This window comes from Rattus norvegicus, chromosome 1, assembly GCF_021556685.1.
Source record: "Rattus norvegicus strain SHRSP/BbbUtx chromosome 1, alternate assembly SHRSP_T2T, whole genome shotgun sequence".
NCBI classification, from domain to species: Eukaryota; Metazoa; Chordata; class Mammalia; order Rodentia; family Muridae; genus Rattus; species Rattus norvegicus.
In genome coordinates this window covers 43,817,712-43,837,966 of record NC_141534.1, presented here as the reverse complement: position 1 = coordinate 43,837,966, position 20,255 = coordinate 43,817,712, and the positions used below count along the sequence as shown (strand labels likewise).

The following is a 20,255-nucleotide window of genomic DNA, read 5'->3' as shown; positions in this document are numbered from 1 at the left end:
TGATCGTCAATAAAACCATGAATTCAGTTATTTAAATATAACCCTTTTCTTCCTCACTTAAAAACATAAACACGGCACGTTACTGTGTTTTATAATAAACGAAATAATACTGAGGCCACGGAGACTCCAAGATTAGCTTTCTCGGTGCCGACATTTAACCTGATATGAATCACACGCAGAGAAAAAGGCAGTACATGTTTTAGGGGTTGGGAAATTACAGATAACGCTTCCTAGCTGAGCTATGAGCTGACAAGGACTTTAAGTTTTTGATAAGCAAATGCCTTTATGGTTGTTTTGAAAACAATTAGACCAATTGTGGGTCACTGAAACGGCTCAGCAGGTAAACTCTCGACATCAAGTCTGAGTACAATCCCACGTGACTGACAAGGAGAACCAACTCCCACACAAACTGTCCTCTGAGGTTTGCATGTATACCAAGGCATGTATATGCTGAAATGCAAAGCACACATGCAAATAAATAAATCTAATGTTTTTTAAAGAAGCATTTAAATGTTAGATTGTATGTTATTGATCAGTTGTTACAGAAGACATTGGTTATTGATGTCAGAATTGTTTACAGTGCTCTTGCTAGTAAACATGGGCCACCCTGTCCATTTAAACATTTCTATTTTTCATATGCAAGAAAGGCAATTTCTTGGAATTGTGGGGATTTCAAGTCCAACATAAATAACACAAATACCTCACCATTCACAACAATTTTTAATGTAAATGGACAGCCCTAATAAAATTTAAAGGACTTATAATTAACTGGTTTAGCTAGCTTGCTGCAATGAATGAGTTTCCATTTATTACATCTGTACAGTATAGGCAGAAATGTTCTCACCTCTAATATTTTGGTTTTAATATTATAAGTGGTGACAATTTTTCTTATCATCCACACTAATCATCCACTTGATTCCACAACCCAGTTCTAACCACATTAGTAATAAAGCAAGTTAACCACGTCCTTGTAATTTAAAATGTGCATTTTCCTGAGAGACGTGCCTAGCACAGTAAAAGGGAGGTTGAGCAAGCTCCAGTGGAAGTGGCTGCCCTAGACAAGCTGCTGTTCAGTGGCTTCTCCGAAGTTAGGAGGGAAAGAGAAAAGCCCAATCACTGGGACCAGGAAAAGTTTGAAATAACAAATAGGATTTTTGTTTGTTTTGTTTTGTTTTTTCGGAGCTGGGGACCAAACCCAGGGCCTTGCGCTTGCTAGGCAAGTGCTCTACCACAGAGCTAAATCCCCAACCCCTACAAATAGGATTTTTAAAAATTAATTGTCGAATTGTTCTGATAGGAAAGTTCAATGAAAATGAATTCTTTGGTTTTATTATTATCTCCCATCCTATTTTTAGGCCCCAGACAAAGCTAGAAATTAATTCACTTGTAATTAATTTGCTAATTAATCAGGCAAAGGATATTTTTAGCAACCGAGGCACCGTGGCTGCCACTCTCTAGCCTTCGTGAATCCTAGCTTCTTGCAGTTTGCATCACCGCTACAGAGACGACATTTCACTCTGTCAGGTGCCAATGCTTCTTCAATTGCTCAAACACCATTTTCAGTGTTAAATATAATATTCTATTTTTAAACCAAAATGTCCTTCTTGTTTGGTTAGAATGCTTCCCAATTTAAGGTCTAGTAAAGTATTCCTTCCCTACTTTGGGAATAAGAGTAGCACCTAGACTAAATAAGGAATTTTCTGGACTACTATTGTTATACTCTACTCTCAGCCAAACAAAAAAGCCTACTAAAGGCATTCAATAAAATTATCTCAGAAGCCTCCTGGACCATGGAATTCATAGCTTTCTGTATTCACTTTATTTCTAGAGAATAATTTATAAATGCTCTGTAAATATGAAATAGTCCTCACTATAGTTACTATTTAATAATATAATTGCATCTTATATAATGTATATAATTATACATTACATATAATTATATATCTAGTTTTATTTATTATGTCTATCTATAAAACCAGATAGTTATATATAATTTTATCATGGTAGTCTATTTATATTATTATATTTATATATATATCCTATATATAATTAAGGCACCACTTATGATGTTGAAACAAAAATATTACAAGTGGTGCCTTAACTCTTCTTATCATCCACACTAATAATACATTTGATTCTATAACCCAGTTTTAGCCACATTTTTAATAAACTAAATTACATGGCTTTAATTTAAATATGCATATAAATAAATAAATATTTATAATATATAGTGTATATTAATATTCTCGACATATAATATGTTATAATCCATACAGATAACATAATTATTATAATTAATACATTATCATATAATATATAATATAAGGTTTTATATTGGGAAAAGATAAATCGTGGTAAAGATCTAGGAATGTCCATGATACTGTTTTATAAGCCGTTTTCACCTCTGCATGAAACAGCAGTCGGCATACTACACAGGGCTGCCAGCACACAGGGCTGCCAGCACACAGGGCTGCCAGCACACAGGGCTGCCAGCACACTGGGCAAGGCTGGGCACTGGGCAAGGCTCGGGTTTATAAAGCATAATTGTGCATTTTATCACCGTGATGGGTCCTCTTAACTGTTTTAATTGATTACACTCTTTAAAATGTATTCTGCTAGTAGGAGAACTGAAGGAGGTTTTGGAGACACACATTGCTGGCTCTAACTGTACTAATTTTCTACTTGGAGTAGAAGTACAATCTTTTGAATGGTGTGAAGGAAGGACTTGAGCATTAATAAAAACAAAATTTACCTAAGGTTTTTTTTTAGTTCTCACTTTTATGTCTCCGTGCCCTAACGCTGACTTGATGATGTATGGGATTCTGTACAGACTTACATGTAGCCGTGTCTGAGTCTGGACTTTTTGTGCTAGGGTAATTGGAATATGATGCCTTCCACAATATAGGCAGCATAGACAATTATTTTTACACTTTGTACTTTTTTATTTTTAAGGAAAGCGTTTTCACTGTTGTTTACTTTTAACTGGAATTTCCTCAAAGCAGCCAGTCATCCCCCAAGGTTAATGTTCAAAGAACAGCAGGCTTCTATAGCTACGACACAGTGGGAAATTAAAATGTTGCCCCAAATTTAGCACTTTCTAAATGTTAGGCCCAGATCCCCTGGAGAAAATTCTGTTCTTTTGGGGGAAAAACACCAAAACCTTTGCACATTAAAGAAATAGAACGTTTTCTCAGTCTGGTGCTGAGTTGGTATTGGGAATGTAGGCACAGTGTCTGGGCCGCATATAACCTGAGTAAATCAGGACAGTGGAATTAATTTTTCATTTTCCAATAGAATGAGGTTGGCGGTCTTGGATAAAATGCCTATAAGCTTATGAAGCAAATTAAACCCTGCTGTTTGTGGACAGGCCTAACGTTCACTATCTGCTGACCAAGTGTGCACCCCTCTCCAGTCTTTTATAGAAAACAGCAAGTTCTTTGAACAGTATGAAGTGACATACCAGGTCTTGAAGCAGACTGCTGAGATGTACGTCAAAGCCGATGGCTCAGGTAAGCCCACAGCCCACTCGGGATTTGCAGAGGAGGCTGCGGTAGGAGGGAGAGGGAGGGAGGGAGTGAAGATGAGTGGGGGGATATGGTCCAGGATTTTTATAGCATTATGAAATTGCCCTAATGAAACACAACTTTCTGTGAGGCCAACTCAAGTAGCATTTAAAATCAGCAGGGTCCTGTGGCGTCAGATCAACTCTTTTCTTTCTTTCTTTTTTTTTACTGTGTAGTCTATGCCCTTAGACCTCTATGTGAGGTGTCTGTCTGTCTTGCATAATGACATCTTTTGTGTGTGTAATCTTCTAAGATAAAACAAAAATAAGCATTTGCTTTTCAAAGTTGCTATTTTCCAGTTTAGCTGCAATTGCAAGGGGATTAAAGGCAAAAAAAAAAAAGCGGAATAACTTGAATATAAATTGGAGAGCTTAAGTCACTGAGGAGATAAACTTTGGAAGATATGTTTGCTTACCACTTGTAGATGTTCCCATAATTGTTGGGAATAGAATCTTGTATTTCTGATCGATGCGCTTGTCTCTGGCGCATAAGAACATAGGGAAATATACAGAGGGTTTTATGTACAGAATGGAGACTGTCATTGGCTGTTTCTGATTCAGTGGAAGAAGCTGAGAATGTGATGAAATTCATGAATGAAACCACGGCCCAGTGGAGGAATCTCTCGGTGGAAGTGCGGAGTGTGCGAAGCATGCTGGAGGAGGTGATCTCCAACTGGGACCGCTATGGTGACACTGTGGCTAGTCTTCAAGCCTGGCTAGAAGACGCCGAGAAAATGCTAAGTCAGTCAGAAAATGCCAAGAAGGTAAGACTGCTCACCAGGGAAGAGGAAAAGACACATCCCGATTCATGAATGAGAGATTTTCACCATGTCGTTCACTGGGGGGAGGGGGGATATTTGCAAGTGTCTTGTCACTCAAGAGTCCCTCTTAAAAGATGCACCCCTAGCGGAGCTAAATGGAATTAGATCTGTAAATCCTGGCTAGTAAAACTCTGTAAAAATAGTTCTCTGTTTTCGCATCGATCTAACGTTTTCATTCAGAAGGGCAGCAAATAGTAGTAACCAACTGTTCATAATGGGGGAGCTAAATCTAATGGACAGTAGACATTGCTCTATATATACTGAAGTCTGTAGAGATGGGCCTGTCTAGGTTTCTTATATGTAAGGCTTACATCTGTACATGCGTGCGCGCGCGCGTGCACACACACACACACACACACACACACACACGCACACACACACGCACACACACGGGGGAGGGGGACTGAATCTGTGTAGCAGTACATACCCATGGAATAGCGGAACCACCACCGCCTTGATCTCTTTAGATATTTTCTTTTGGGTTTCATAATCTGAAGTGAATAGAAGCCATTTTACTGCCCAGGGCACTCCCTTACATAAATAAGAAAGGATGTTACTGTGTTCAGTGTCCTTGACCTCAGAGTCTTACCTGAAAAATATTTCCTTTGATATCTGAATGTAGTACACATACATACATGTATACATATCTATTCAAATTTTAGAGTGTTTGCAGTCATTTTTTAATGGTCCGAACAGCAAGAAGAAACCTTTGACATTTGAATAACTGTTGCTTCTTATATGAAATACGAATAAGAAAATGGCCCCTTGCTTTGTTTTCTTTTCAACAAAACATGCCATGGATGTTCTTACGTGATAACACAATCAGCCGGGGTCACTGTCATGGGCCTGGAGTCCTAGCTGTTTATTTCACTCAGGGTGGAGGATTGCTTGAGCCTGCAAGTTTCGGTCTAGTCTGGGCAGCGGTCTGGAGGCTGATTGTAAAAGCAAAGAGATAATCGGCTTGGGAGACAGCCTAGGCAGTAAAGTGCTTGCTCCGAGTTCCCAAAATCTGTGTAACAATACGTAGGTGTGGTGGCACGTGATTGCAGTTCCTGTGCTGGGGAGGCAAAGACAGATGGATTCTCGATGACTCACTGGTCAGCCAGCCTAACACATTTGGCAAGTTCCAGGCCAGGGAGAGACCCCAACTCAAGAGAAAACAGAAAAAAAGTAAACAATGGAATTCTCGATGCCTGAAGGAAAGCACCTGAAGTCCAACGTCTTCTAGCCTCCACATGCACACGTGTGTGCACACAAGTGTAGTCAGGGAGCTATGTGCATACACATACATGTGCTCATGCGTGTGTAACGTGACAAAAGAAAAATGAAAAAACAAAGACATCTGGCATTTCTAGTTCCTGTTTTGAAGTTTTATTTAAAATCTGAGTTTTGGAAGCTATTTCGCATCTGTCTCCAAGCTTCCACGTGCTTTCGAACAGGCCTTCTTGGTTCGGTTCTTGTTACATCCACTATTATTATTTGGTATGTGACTTAATGAACGCTTTTCCTTCCCTGCTTAGGATTTCTTTCGAAATTTGCCTCATTGGATTCAGCAGCACACAGCCATGAATGACGCTGGGAACTTCCTGATTGAGACCTGCGATGAGATCGTTTCCAGAGACCTTAAACAGCAACTGCTCTTGCTGAACGGCCGATGGAGGGAGCTGTTTATGGAAGTCAAGCAAGTATGTCCTTCAAACCAACACTCACTTCCGATGCATGTGTCACTGGTGTGCAAAGAAGCCGACAGCCGGTTTTCCTGGGATTATTAGGGTGGAATATAGGAGTGTTTAACACTGCCTGTGTTTTATTGCTAATTATTCATTCTTGTCTGTTTATGGTAGAGGAACATGAGCAGAACATAGCGTTTGGTTTAAGGATTATGTTGACATATGGCGCCTGCATAGGCAAAGAGATTTGCCTTTCAAATCCCAGCTCCTTCCTGCTAGCTTGTTCCTTTTATTTTATTTTTTTCTGTCAAGTAACTGGATTTATTTCAAACTTATCTAAAATAAGAATCGGGAATTAGAATTCGTCTTACCATACATGAGGCTATCTCCCAGTGAAGGCTGTGAGCTTCTAGAATCACAGTTTTAATGACTTTCAAATGCCTCCTTCTGTCCTCCTCAGTATGCAAGAGCGGATGAGATGGACAGAATGAAGAAAGAATACACAGACGGCACCGCTGCCCTCTCTGGTTTTGCAGCCGAAGCCCACAGGAAACTCTCTGAGCCTTTAGAAGTCTCTTTTATGAATGTCAAGTTATTAATTCAAGACTTGGAGGTAAGAACTTTCTGGATGAAATGAAACACATACTGTAAACATGCAAACTGGCCGGACTGCTCAGGTCTACAGGAAATGGGTCCTGCATCCAGAGATCAGCTTGACAGGTCTGCATATCTGCTGACTTGTGCAGAAAATAAACTTGTACTTTTGGAAGGTATCATTTGAAAATATGAAGTAGCTTCAAAATAATTTTTCAACATGGGATTCTTTTCCCATGAGATACAAATTATAAAACATTAGAAAAACAAAGACAAACAAACAAAAACCCTTTAGACAGGACTCCCAAATGATGCCCTAAACAGTAGAGTTTGTTGCATTGAATTTGGTATTGACATTTTTTTAAGTTTCAAAAGTGAAAAAATGGAATTATTTACTGACAAGAGAAGTTTGATCAATTACTTGAATGGAAAAAAATAAACCAGAGTGTTGTCTTTTTGATTTTTGTAAGAAGTTTAAAAACTTCAAAAGAAATACACATAAGAAAAAAGAGTAGCAACCACAGTAAGCTGCCACCATGTGAGATGATAAGAAATTAACATTTCTACCCTGCTAAATTTCTAAGTTTTCTCCAGTGGCAATGTGTATGCATTTGATAAAGTAGATATCAGTTCCATTCTCCGTTTTCTCATTTTTATTTATTCAATGTACATCCTGATTGCTGGCCCCCCTTTCCCATCCCCTTCTCCTCTGAGAGGGTGGAGCCCCCCTTGAGAATCCTCTCACCCTAGTACATCAAGTCTCTGTGGGGCTCGGTGCATCCTCTCCGTCTGAGGCCAGAAAGGCAGCCCAGCTAGAAGAGAACATTCCACAGAAGCAAGCTGTACTTCTGCTATATAAGTTTGGGGGGTGGGAGTGAAGGTGGGGCGTTAGGTCCAGCCCATGTATGCTCTTTGGCTGGTGGTTCTGCCTCTCAGAGGCTGAAGGGTCCAGGTTAGGTGACTTTGTTGGTCTTCCTGTGGCATTCCTACCTCTTTCGGGATCCTCAATCCTTTCCCTAATTCTTCCAGAAGAATAAAAAGTATGAAATTCTTCACAAATTTGTGTGTTGTCTTACACAGGAGCCATGCTAATTTCCTCTGTATCGTTCCGATTTTATTATATTGCTGATTAGGCAAGCACTATTGAATTCTTAAAGTCAAGACCCCCCCTGCTTATTTACATGCATTTATATGCATTACATGTATGAGTATTTTATTATCACATTAACATATTTTAGAAAGTATAAGGATTACATCAAATACTCTTGGCATCGACTTAAGAATATTCGATTATTTTTAAAAAGAAGTTTTAATGTATGTGCATAGTAGTGTTGCCTGTATGTCAGTTAAGAACAAAAGCAATGGCATCTCCCTGTCTGAAGGAGCTGGTTGTGAGGATAGAATTTCCCAGAGCACGTCCTGATTTTTGTCCCGCTTTTGTGGTATTCTGCAATAGAAAGGAGATGTGGTGAACACTAACTGAGCTGCTTCAATGACTCACACAGGACACTGAGAAGAGGGTGCCCGTGATGGATGCTCAGTACAAGATGATTGCCAAGAAAGCACATCTCATTGCCAAAGAAAGTCCCAAAGAAGAAGCCAATGAAATGCTTACAACCATGTCCAGGCTCAAAGAACAGCTATCCAAGGTGGGAAAATACTTCCTGCTACAACATGATCTGGGGCAACCATACTGCCTTTGAGTGGTTTCTATCTCCATGGTTACCCATGGGTACATCTTTGACTGGTCCACCTTTGAGCTACCCGGAGGTTCTTGATATAGAAACTTTGATGTGTATTTGAGAAACAAAATGGGACATTGACACCTTGTGATACCTCTCCAAATTTAGGCCTGCTCTGGGCTCTGCTTCAGTAGAAAAGTCTGGGATTTTTCAGGAGAGAGCTGTTAAATGTTATAAAACAGAGGGTGTAGAAGGAGAGATTGAGACAGATGTAGGACAAAGCAGAGGAGGAGAAAGGAGAAGAAGAAGGAGAAGAAGAAAAGACTATACTATCGCACTGAGATTTTTGTTGATTTATTTAATATAAATCCAGTCTATCTATTCATGTTTTCTTCTACTAACATGATCACCCTCTTGTTTCACTTGTTGACTTCTTTATCAAGAGCTTTGAGTCTCCCATTAGAAACTTTTATCTTAACATGAGTTTTAAGAAGATTTCAGTGCTTTTAAAATTCCCCACTAAATGCGGGTAATTACCTTCTAGCAAATAAGAGGGGTGAGAAATCAGTACAGGAATTGCAGTACTGTAGAGAAGTCGGGGGATAAATGCAGGCTGAAGTGCCTTTGAAGTCAGAGAGAAGAGCTAGCATACAAGGTGAAGTCAGTATTGAAGGATTAATGGAAAAGATTGAACGGATGCAAGGAAGAATAAAAATAGACGAGTAATAAGCTTAAAAGACAAACATGGAATTCATTGCAAATATTTCAATTGAATTTATTCTGGCATTCTACTTGGAAGTAGTTTTAAGTTAATAACACTCAACAATTTTACTCTTGTATGCCAGCAAAACTTGCTAAAAACAAAGGTACAATAGAAGAAGCCACTGTTTTCAACTTTCCAACAACATGCTGGGCTGTATATCTGTGGTTTCGTGGTTTGCACCTCTCATGCTGGTCCAGGGGCAGAAGTTTGGGACCACACTTTAGAAAGTTGATTTCTTGTGCTTATTTAAGCTAAAACTCCACTCTTCTCCTCCCCCTCCCTTTTCCCCCTCCACCCCCCCTCACGACATTCTGTCTGGCCTGGAGTTGATTAGGGTGAAGCTGGACTCACACTTCTGTCCATCCTTCTGCCTCTGTCTCCTGGGCGTTAGAATGATAGTGTTATCAACCCAGGCTGGCTTAAGCCATGCTCTCTCCTGGTGCTTGGGATGCAGCGTGCTGACAGTCTTTCTCTCTAACGCAGGAAAGAGCAGTACAACAGGAGTTCCACTTCTCAGTGAATTCTCTTGGGCTTCTTCAAAAAGAGTCGTTGCAGCGTCTCATTGTGGTAGAGAGATGGCGGCTTCCAGTTGATGTGCTTATCTTTCAGCAGTATATTCTAGAATATGAGTGTTTTTACATATGCACCTCTGTGACAATGTGACAGAAGGCAATGTTTACTTCAATTATTGCCTGTGGACTACTGCTGATGCAGACCGCATCGCTGATTTCATTGTTAATGTTCTTGGTTTCCTGAAAGTGTTAATAATATTCTGGATGAAACTTTAAGATTACAAGGAGGGAGAAGATTTCCTTGACAATTATAAGGTCCTAGGGTTCAACACAAAGGCAGGCAGGCAGAGATCTTACAGAGCTCTGGAGTACCAAGAACATAGGACCTCGCCATGAAGATAATATAAATGTAGGGATATTAAAAACAGAGAGGAGGACTCGGCAGTTAGACTGAGTCGACATCTCTGACGTAAGAACCTTCATGAATAAATTTGTGTGTAGCATGTTCTTGGGATGAGTAGGACATTAACAAACAGAGAAGGCAGGGCCTATAGCTAGTGAGAGTAAGGAAGATGGGCGTCTCGGAAGAGGTGGTTAACATGTTTGCCTAGGCTCATAGTCCTTGTGCAAAAGCTCATGATCACCAACTAGAAGCCTCATGTCCTCTAGACAATGTGGTATTAACTCGTGACTGTCTCCAATTGCATTGCCAAAATGAAAGTGAGAGTAGTGTGGTGTTTAAAGAGGGATCTGATGCCATCTGCCTCTCTGACTGTATAATTTCCATGGGGGAAGTACCATCCAGACGGGCAACTTAGATGACTATTTGTGAGAAAACTCCACAGCCCTTCATTTGTCTCAGTGGCATAGTATTTTTTTTTGTATTTTATTTTTTAACAACAAAGCTTAGTCACATAGCACAAAATGAAAAAGAGACATCTTCAGAGATGTCTAAGTACCAAGTGACCATCTCACTGGAAGCAAGTGCTTTAGACCTAAGCTCAGCACTGGTGCTTTGAGGACTTAATGGCCTCTTACGGGGTTTGTTCTGTGCTTTGCTCTTTCGAAGGTCAAAGAATGTTACTCCCCACTGTTGTACGAGGCCCAGCAACTGTCTGTCCCTTTGGAAGAACTGGAGACGCAAATCACATCCTTCTACGACTCACTTGGAAAAATCAATGAGATCCTAGCAGTTCTTGAGCACGAAGCACAATCTAGTGCTCTTTTTAAGCAGAAACACCAGGTAAGAAAATCCCTTTCAGGGATACCCTCATTTTAAAGTGTATTTAATATGGTTGGGGCATTTTTTCCTGGAGTAAAAGTTCAGATAGTATAAAAGGTACTTTCCCAATATAATAAGATACTAGCAACTCAAACCAAAGTGTATGTCTTTTCCAGAGTAGACACCCTGCTCTGTGCTTAGTGGAAGGAATGGGGACTTGAGCCATTTGCCGGGTACAGTCAAGTTGGATACTTGGACTGGGCTGAGCTGGTCAAAACGAGGCTCTGGGTTGAGAAGGTCCCTGGGAGACGGGGGAAGGGGGAGCTTGGCAGAGGGGTGGGGTCATCAAAACTAAGTGTGTCTGAAACGGAAGCATGGAGGCTTCTTTCTTTGTTCTGCTCGTTTGGAGAAAAATTCGGAGTTGAGAACAATTGGGAAAGCTAGTCTGTTGTGAGCACCTGCCTCTGTGTCTTTGAACTGGCCAAGCCAGCTGATGGTGCTCAGCACTTTCCTAAGGCCTCTGCGTGCACGCAGACGGGGCCTTCCGAATACCAGCTGCAGGGCTGGAATCTCTATGATGGTTCTCTAGGAGAGCCAGACCTGCCGTTCTGTCTCAAAACAAGAAGGGCTCCCGCAGTAGACAGGTCTCTGATGCTCCTCTACCGGGGGCTACTAAATTAGTTAACCCTGTATTTCCTCCCTGTATTTACTCATGAAATCAGATTTCATGAATAAAATTCCAAAAGAGTTTAATGAAAGGTTTATTTCATTTGTATTTTTAGAAGAATAGAAAACACGTAAGTGTTTACGTTTTCCATCCTTCTTTTAGGGATTTACTTAGTGACACTCTGCACACATGACTTTGGGCCTCACCTGTTAACTCATTAGCTTATAAAATGGTTAATTTCTTCTAAAAGTGCCCTCATTCCCATGCCTTGATTCCTTGTGTATATGCTTTTTAAATGTATAAACGACTTAGGAAATTATGCTCCATCTCAGTCACATATCTCTAGTGTATGTCGTACGATCTCTTTTCTTTGACCTTGGAAGTAAGTTGGTTTGATTAACCATTATGGAAATACACTGGTGTGAATTTTTATACTTGGATTTAGTGAGAAGATTTGTGTACTCAGAGTCCCCTAGTGAGAGGTACAGTGAGTTAACCTGTTTACTTGGTTTACTGTGAGCAGGCCTGTCCCTTACATGAGTGGGTAACTGTAGGAAGCTTTGCCACTACACTACACTACCCTACCCTACCCTACCCTACACTTCTCTACCCTACAGTAATGAGATAAATTCATGGAAGGGACAGCTTCAGCTATTTGGATGAGCAGAGTGTCTGAAATGAGCTATGGGACATTCACAGTTTAGGTCTGATGTAGCGAAATCTTTATTAACTTCACTTGCATCATGTTAAGCCAACAGTGATCACACCTAATTAGTAATATTCAATAATTCATAAAATTTATTATTATTGTTATTATTGATAGCATACCCACAACCATTATTAGAAAACCCTATTCTAATGACATTATTACACTGGATGAAAATTTATTTATTTTGAGGAATGGTAACGTACCCTATGCTCCTTCTTTTAGTCATGAAATGCATATATTATTGACACAAAATATTTTATAAAATAATTTCAATCTCTACCTTTTGAATTTCTAGTTGTTCGAAGGGAAAAGGTATACTAAAATTCTGTTTTGTCAAAACAAAAGGCCTGTTTTAAATATTTGTATCTCGGTGGCCAAAACGGCATACAAATGAAGAGTTTAGATATTCTTTTCAAAACATTAAAAAAATTCAGAACTTCAGGTGGTGTGTGTTCAAGACTCTTCTATCTACAAGTGGACTAGACCACACCCACCCTATGTACTGCCATAATAGGTAGGTGCAAGGTAGAGGGGCAGAAAGAAGGATCCTGTCCATCACCACTACATCCCGTTGGAAGGGTGTGCAAGAGTGAGCCAGGCCTGTTCATCTCCTTCCTGCTTCGATTAGCTCTCACTAGGAAGGTGGGAACTGTATTCATTCAAATCTAGCACATAGAAGTGGAAAATCTGTGGCACTGGATTCACTAAAGGAGGTGTGTGCTGTGTTAAATTTACTTAGTGTAATTAAAGCCCAGTAACCACATTAGCTTCAATTGTTCTTTTGAAAAGCCACAGGCCTGCCTGTCAACCAGTTGGAGGAATGCAGAAGCTAGACACTTTTTATACTCTGCCATTTTCTTAATGTTAATAAGATGTGCATGAAACATAAAGTCTAAAACCTCACCGTGACATTTAAATGCCTTGTATAAAAACCATTGACTTCCGTGATTGCTTAAATCAAGTTCTTTTGAAATGAACTGTTTCTCTGTACTTTTGATTTCACTGGTTGTTCCTCAAAAGCCTAGGAACTGTAAATGCAGGTACTTATAATAGTACTTCCTTCCCACCCTCCCTCCCTATCTCCTCCCTCCTTTCCTCTCTCCCTCTCTCCCTTCCTCTCATCTCCCTCCTCTTTCTTTCCTTCTGGCATGTAACCAATACTACTGTGTCTTTCCTTCCCTCGTAGGAACTGTTAGCTTGTCAAGAGAGCTGCAAGAAGTCCTTGACATTCATTGAGAAGGGCAGCCAAAGTGTTCAGAAGCTCGTGACCTCAAGCCAGGCTTTAAAGCACTGGGATCACACAAAACTGCAGAAGCAGATAGCAGACGTCCATCATGCCTTCCAGGTAAGTTTTCCTCTCCTGGAGAACAAAGAATGAGGACAGACAAAGCACTCGTGGCTCAAGCACCTCCCTCTCTGATACCTGACAACCATTTTATTACTTCCTTTCTAATGTTAATATTCAAAAACAGTTAATTATCCTTATAATGAGATTTCTTCCCTCCAAGTCCTTTCCAAACAAGTCATAATATCAATTATATCAAGTCATAATATCAATTAGCAGCGATATCATGACACCACCTGACCAAATGCTGCCTCAGTACTGAGAAAGCAGCTTCCTATAATGTTTTATACATACATATGATTATATGTTATGTTGTATACAAATATATTATATATCTATAATTATATAATTATTATAATAATATATTGCTTTTATATATTGTTATTTATATTCATGCAATACATTATATATTTTTATACTTATATAAATTATATATTATTATATATCATATTTTATGTTTATACAGCATATAATTAAAAGATGTAAATATAATATATGTTGTATATATTATATGCTTATAATTACATATATATTTAGTGTATATAATATATAAAATGTTATGTGTAATATATAATAATATATAATTATATATAACATATATAAATGTACTACATATTAATATAGTAGATATTCTAAATCCTACAAGTACTTGCATGACATTTCTGATATATTATTAGAAGTCATCCAGAGATGATTCACTTTTAGAGTACGCGGAATGATGTGCCTAGGTCACATGTAATCCCCACCTCACTTTATGAATGAAACTCTTGAGCTTTGCACTTTGAGCTCCTGGAGTGGATGCCGGGGTGCCATGAAGTGATTCTATTTTTTGCATGAAGAATATGATAAAGAAAACTGGAGATTGGAAGAAGCATGTGGAAGCCAACAGTCGTTTGATGAAGAAATTTGAGGAGTCTCGTGCAGAGTTGGAGAAGGTGCTCAGGGCTGCTCAGGAGGGCCTAGAAGAGAAGGGGGACCCTGAGGAACTCCTTCGGAAACACACGGTGAGTCTGCTCGGTGTGGTACAACTGACCCGCGTGTGGACAACCTATGTCAGCAGTATACAAAGACTATTCTGATCCAAAGTAGGAGAGTTGGAAGAGCTAGGAAGACATGAGCTTTAGGGGCATCAGACCCCAGACACAACAGCAAAAGAATTTGCAAGAGAAACATCCTTGCTGGGTTATTCGAGAGTATCCTTGAGCTCCTGGGATAGCAGAGAATACAGATGATTTGGGCTCTCAGACTGTAAGTCCTACCACCATGGCACATTATAACATAGTATAGGCACCACGTCACACACAGTTAAGTAAGACTGAGAGGCCACCTTCATTCTTCTTCTGCTTGTTTAGACTGTGGATGAATAGTGTAGGGTGATGGACCGTGTGCTAAGAATATGGACATTGATTATAGTTCCTGAGATTTCAGAGGTATTTGAATATGACCTGTACTGCCAAGGGGTACAGTTTTTTTAGAGCCTGCTATGGTCTGTTGTCAAAGCATCTTTCCAACTAATTTTATAATTGTGAATGCTTTAGACATCTCTGCTCTGAATCACTTTGGGTTCAAAGTTTTGTGCACATGTATGGTTATGTATGTGCAGTTGAGGATGTTTGAGACTGTGCGTGTGTATACATGTTGCTTCTGTTTCTCATGCTATTGTAAGAAAATAGCAGCTAGCCGTGCTTGAAGAGAGAAAGGCATTTTCTTGTAGTTCTAGAGAAATGTAGTCTGAGCTTAGCCAGCCCATAGAAGGGTTCCCATGAGGATTTGTTCTAGCTTACAGATGATCACTTCCATGTTGTCATCGGTCAGGAAGAGACGTTGCCTGTAATTTTATGAACGTTCCACCTTCATGGCTTAAGCTAAATCTAATAACCCCTGAGGCCATGGCTTTGAATTAGGGTGCTGACATTTAGCTCCGTGGAGACATGTTTCATCTGCAGCACGTGTGTTAGAATACACACCTAGTGTGGCATGGCTAATAATGACGGTCATGACTGGACACAGGTTACAGACAAGGAAGGGAGTGAAGTAGATCCTGTGCTGCGAATCTTATTTTACCAAAGAAGACCCATATCACTGTGGAATCAAATGTGCAGAGTAACAATAAACTGTCAGACACGATGACGTCTAACTCACAACCATGGATGGTCATAATTTGTTTCCCAAAGAACGATAGGGTTGCCTAAGGCTTCGATGAAGGCAGCTGCTGGGTGCTCATCAGGATGTCTTCTGAGGCCGTTACGCTGCACAGCATCTTAACTGTGCTCCCCTCTCTGATAGGACTTCTTCAGCCAGCTGGACCAGAGGGTCCTCAATGCTTTCCTAAAAGCCTGTGACGAGCTAACTGACATCCTCCCAGAACAGGAGCAGCAAGGCCTGCAGGAGGCTGTTCGAAAGCTGCACAAACAGTGGAAGGTGAGTGTGGAATTGTGGGACCATGAGAAATCCGCATCCTGGAATCTGTTCTGTAGTTCAGCATTGGAAGTAAGAGAGAACTAGTTTAGGACATTTTGGCATCTCAATGGGGTACATACCTAGACAGGAGACCCACTGTTGTTTTCTGGATCTTTCCGTGGGTCCAGGATCTTCAGGGAGAAGCACCTTATCATTTGCTCCATTTGAAAATCGCCGTGGAGAAGGACAGATTCTCAGCTGCTGTGGAAGAGTGCAGAGCTGAGCTGGAGCGAGAGACCAAGCTGGCTTCCCAGGAAGGCAGCGAGAAAATCATCAAGGAGCACAGGGTATGTGCCACACCGTAGAAAGTGCATAACCACATAGAGGAATTTAAAGATATGACAGATGCCACGGTGTGAGGGAAATGGTTGCGTTATGGACGTCGGTTCTCTCTATGGATCTGCCTTTGGTTTTTCTGTGAGAACATAGACATGTTTTGAGGCTTCTCACCAAGGTAGTGAAACTGTTTATCATGTCTTAGGTTTTCTTCAGTGACAAGGGTCCTCACCATCTCTGTGAAAAGCGGCTACGGCTCATAGAGGAACTGTGTGTGAAGCTCCCAGTCCGGGACCCAGTAAGGGACACATCTGGAGCCTGTCACACAGCTCTCAAAGAGCTCAAAGCTTCCATTGACAACACTTACATGATGCTCATGGATGACCCAGACAAGTGGACGGACTATGCTAGCAGGTACTGGGGTATCTCCAGAGAAGGCTACAGGCTATGTTAATTGTTTCCATCTGAGATTATTATAAAACAGGGAAAGGTGCACATGCTGTTTCAAGCAGTAAGAAAATTAGATTGCTTTAATCTTGCCCATACTTTGGTATAAACGTACTTCATTTTAAAAAAATCTATCTATCTATCCATCTGTCTAAATTTTAAAAAATGGGTTTCTGTCCAAAGCAGGGTTTGTACTTCATTTCAAAATAACCCATCTGTCCTTGAGGTCAAATAATCCCATTTTTCTTGGTTTTCTCATACTTCTTCCTCATAGGAAGATGTCAGCCTCTGTTGGTTAATGACACTTTAGTGAGACATAGGAAGTCAGACTTCAAGTGGTTCCTTCCCTCTCGGGCCCTGAAACACATCCTTGTCCTCAACTAAGCTCCCTTTAAGTTATGACTTCAGATATTAACACCCTTGCTTTGGGCTTCATGTTAAAGTTCCCAGAAAAGGCCACCCATGTGGTTGTCATTCAATCTACTTCCATGGATTCAAAATAGAAAATGTGTATCATCATCCTGAAGCTTTGCCCCTCTTGTAATAAAATGTGTGTGTGGTTTCAGGTTTTCTGAGCTCTCCTCTTGGGTGTCTGCAAAGGAGTCATGGTTGAAGAACATCAAGGATCAGCCCATTGACACTGGCAACCATGATGAGGTTAAGCGTGTGGCAGATGTGAGTTCTGAGCTGGTCCTGGCTAGAGGAAAATTTCCAATAACTAAATATTCATACTGTAACTGGTTGGTTTGGTTGGTTAGCTAGTTGGTTTGTGTCTGCACACATGTGCCCGTTCTATAAAAAATTTAGGTTTCTATATTTCCTTAAAGACAACATCTCTTCCTATTCATGTGGTGAAGGGTAGGTTTTTTCCATCTCTGGAGTTGCTGGTAGCTTAGAGATTTAAGCACTCTTAGTGATACCTCTAAAGCAGCTTTACCTCAGGGGGAATACTGGAGAAGGAGACAGCATGTATGATTGTATAATGCAACAGAGATTTAAGAATTGCTACAGGAACAAAGATGTTGTGTGTTTCTATACAACACTGTTTTATCTAGCAACTTGATAACATGGAGGACATAGAGAATTCCCTTACTGTTCTGTTGTCATTAGGCTGGACTGGATCAGTCCAGGTGCCTTAGAGGCTGCAAACCTAGCCAAGGGAACAGAGCTCCAGATCTGAATATTGTGTTTGTTCTGTGACTATCACACAGCAGCCCTCTCTCTTAGCCTTCACCTGGTATACCTAGACTAGAGTGCAATTCTCCTTCAACATTTCTGATTCTTGAAAGTCACATGCCTACTACAAAAGAGCTCTGTTTTTCTGCTGCTGTCTTCTGGGTCCCTTTTTCCCTGATACAGTTGCCCAAGGCACTAGTAGAGGACTCAATAACATTACTGAACGCGTATATAAAAATAGGTTTATGAATAACCCACCCCCTAGCTTCTTGCTGTTTTAGATTTTTTAAGCCTTATCTTAGAATGCACAGATCAATTTTGAGGCCAGTTGCTTCCTGTCTGCTATGTATTTTCTCTTGCCTTAGGCTAACTGTAGCTGGTATAGGTGGCAATCCCTGGCACTGTGCACTCTACTACTAGTAGACTTTGGAACCTTCCCACCATCATCGTAACTAGAGACCCATCCTTGCTAATGAGAGCTTGGCCTGCCTTGTGCATCTTTGATGGCTAGTGTTTTGTTAACTCAAGTTTTCTATATACAAGGAAATATTTATAAGCATTTAATCTAGCTCTGAAGGTGATTTTTTAAAAGTATGCATGGTGTTGGCTTTGCATATTAGGTACAGGCATTGAGAAGCCTTTCATTTTGTCACTTTCTCACCATGGATAGGAAAGAGCACCATGAGAAAGATCTTCCTCTCCTCAGTTCATTGAGATAGAAGGGCTAGCTCACACTATCATAGTCACTTTACAAACCTTCTTGGGTTGAGATCTTTCCTGCTAGGAAGTTGCGACTCATGATAACTTGTTCTTATTAAAAAGGTTCCTTTCCTTCCAGGAGATGAGAAATGACATCACCAAGAAAGGAGAGATTCTCAGCTGGCTGAAATCCAGGCTTAAGCATTTGATTGATGTTTCTTCAGAGAATGAAGCCCAAAAGCGTGGAGATGAGCTGGCAGAACTCTCAAGCTCTTTCAAGGCTCTTGTGGCTTTACTGTCAGAGGTATGCCATTTACAGTGCTAAACAGCATTCTGGGGGAGAAGGCTGACGGGCCATCTTTGTTTTGGTTGTAGCTTAGCAGGTAATTTTATAAAGAAACCATAGTTATTTATGTGACGATTGTTAGGAAAGATGGACAGGATGCTTGAGTTAAGGAAACTCCTCTCAGCTGGGTAGTTCAAGTTAAAGACCTATGTCTAAAGTCCAAAGATGGTCAGCCAAATGGCTTTTGGCTCTTACTGAAAGCATCATTATTTCATAATCACCTATGGACACATTTCAAAATTTAGGGGAAAGGTTGAGAAGCCTGATATAATGATGCCTGCCTGTAATCCTAGCTGAGACAGGAGGATAGGAAGTTCAGGGATAACCTGGGCTGAATATCACAAGTTCAAGACTAGCTTAAGTGACATAGTAAGATACTATCTGGAAAGAAAGAAAGAAAGAAAGAAAGAAAGAAAGAAAGAAAGAAAGAAAGAAAGAAAGAAAGAAAGAAAGATCCAGAGAGAGAAAGAGAGAGAGAGAGAGAGAGAGAGAAGAGGAAGAGGAAGAGGAAGAGGAAGAAGAAGAAGAAGAAGAAGAAGAAGAAGAAGAAGAAGAAGAAGAAGAAGAAGAAGAAGAAAGTCAAAAGGAAAGAAATATGCTTAGAAGTAAGAGAAACCCAGCAATAGAGTTTAAACTTTATATATAATTTTCCATAGAATCTTAAGCTTTTTATTCAATGTCTCTAGGCCCCAATTTCTTTCCTTTTAAAGAATTTAAAACACATCAATAAGGGAGTAACAAAGACTAAATTCAGTAATTTAGGTAAAGAACTTGGAAGTGCACTGAGACAGAGAAGTCTTCATTAGCTGCTAACCAGTAATACTAACTCGTTCTAAGTTTAATATGTGTTCCAATGGAATGAGCTCTATTCCATTATAGGATGCAGTATTTAATCGTTATGTCTGTTAGGGCTGCTTCGTCTCACTTGGTGTCTGAGTAGGAAGCTTAATAAGGCAAGATGGAAGCAATCTAAAGGTCAAGTGTTTGTGAGAGGGAAGGTAGCATAGAACGATAGGTAGTTTTGGAAGGACCTTTTCAACAAATGTTCTGTCATTTTCTTCATGATTTCTCTACCCTATTGGTTTTAAATCATTTGGTTTCTACATTTTGTATGAGGTATTTTCCCAGCCAGATAGTACTTAGGAGACTATAATCAAAGGACCTCAAGACATGAAGTATAAGATAGAAAGAACTTTATTATCGTACTTTTCCTATCAAGCTATGCACATTTTTCTCTTCTTAATTTTAGAATAGGTCTTTAATGGGGTGCAGAATACTGTCCAATGAAATGAATCTTTCAGTCC

At 40.1% G+C, this 20,255-nt stretch overlaps 1 protein-coding gene and 1 non-coding gene across 39 annotated transcripts in view; one reads left to right on the top strand and one right to left on the bottom strand.

The window, feature by feature from the left end:
- The window catches only part of Syne1 (spectrin repeat containing nuclear envelope protein 1), a 477,397-nt gene that overhangs the window by 152,694 nt on the left and 304,448 nt on the right, over positions 1–20,255 (top strand). For all 38 annotated transcript variants that reach the window (NM_001419849.1, XM_087580487.1, XM_087580698.1 and 35 more), the window contains 13 exon segments: positions 3,413–3,509; positions 4,124–4,326; positions 5,904–6,068; positions 6,514–6,666; positions 8,153–8,296; positions 10,674–10,847; positions 13,389–13,547; positions 14,387–14,551; positions 15,834–15,968; positions 16,136–16,294; positions 16,489–16,697; positions 17,297–17,405; positions 18,745–18,909. In NM_001419849.1, coding sequence (NP_001406778.1) covers positions 3,413–3,509; positions 4,124–4,326; positions 5,904–6,068; positions 6,514–6,666; positions 8,153–8,296; positions 10,674–10,847; positions 13,389–13,547; positions 14,387–14,551; positions 15,834–15,968; positions 16,136–16,294; positions 16,489–16,697; positions 17,297–17,405; positions 18,745–18,909 — 2,037 coding nt within the window.
- On the bottom strand, positions 7,684–7,787 carry Rnu6-959 (RNA, U6 small nuclear 959). The gene has a single exon (XR_015655979.1). It is a non-coding gene; the product is annotated as a U6 spliceosomal RNA (small nuclear RNA).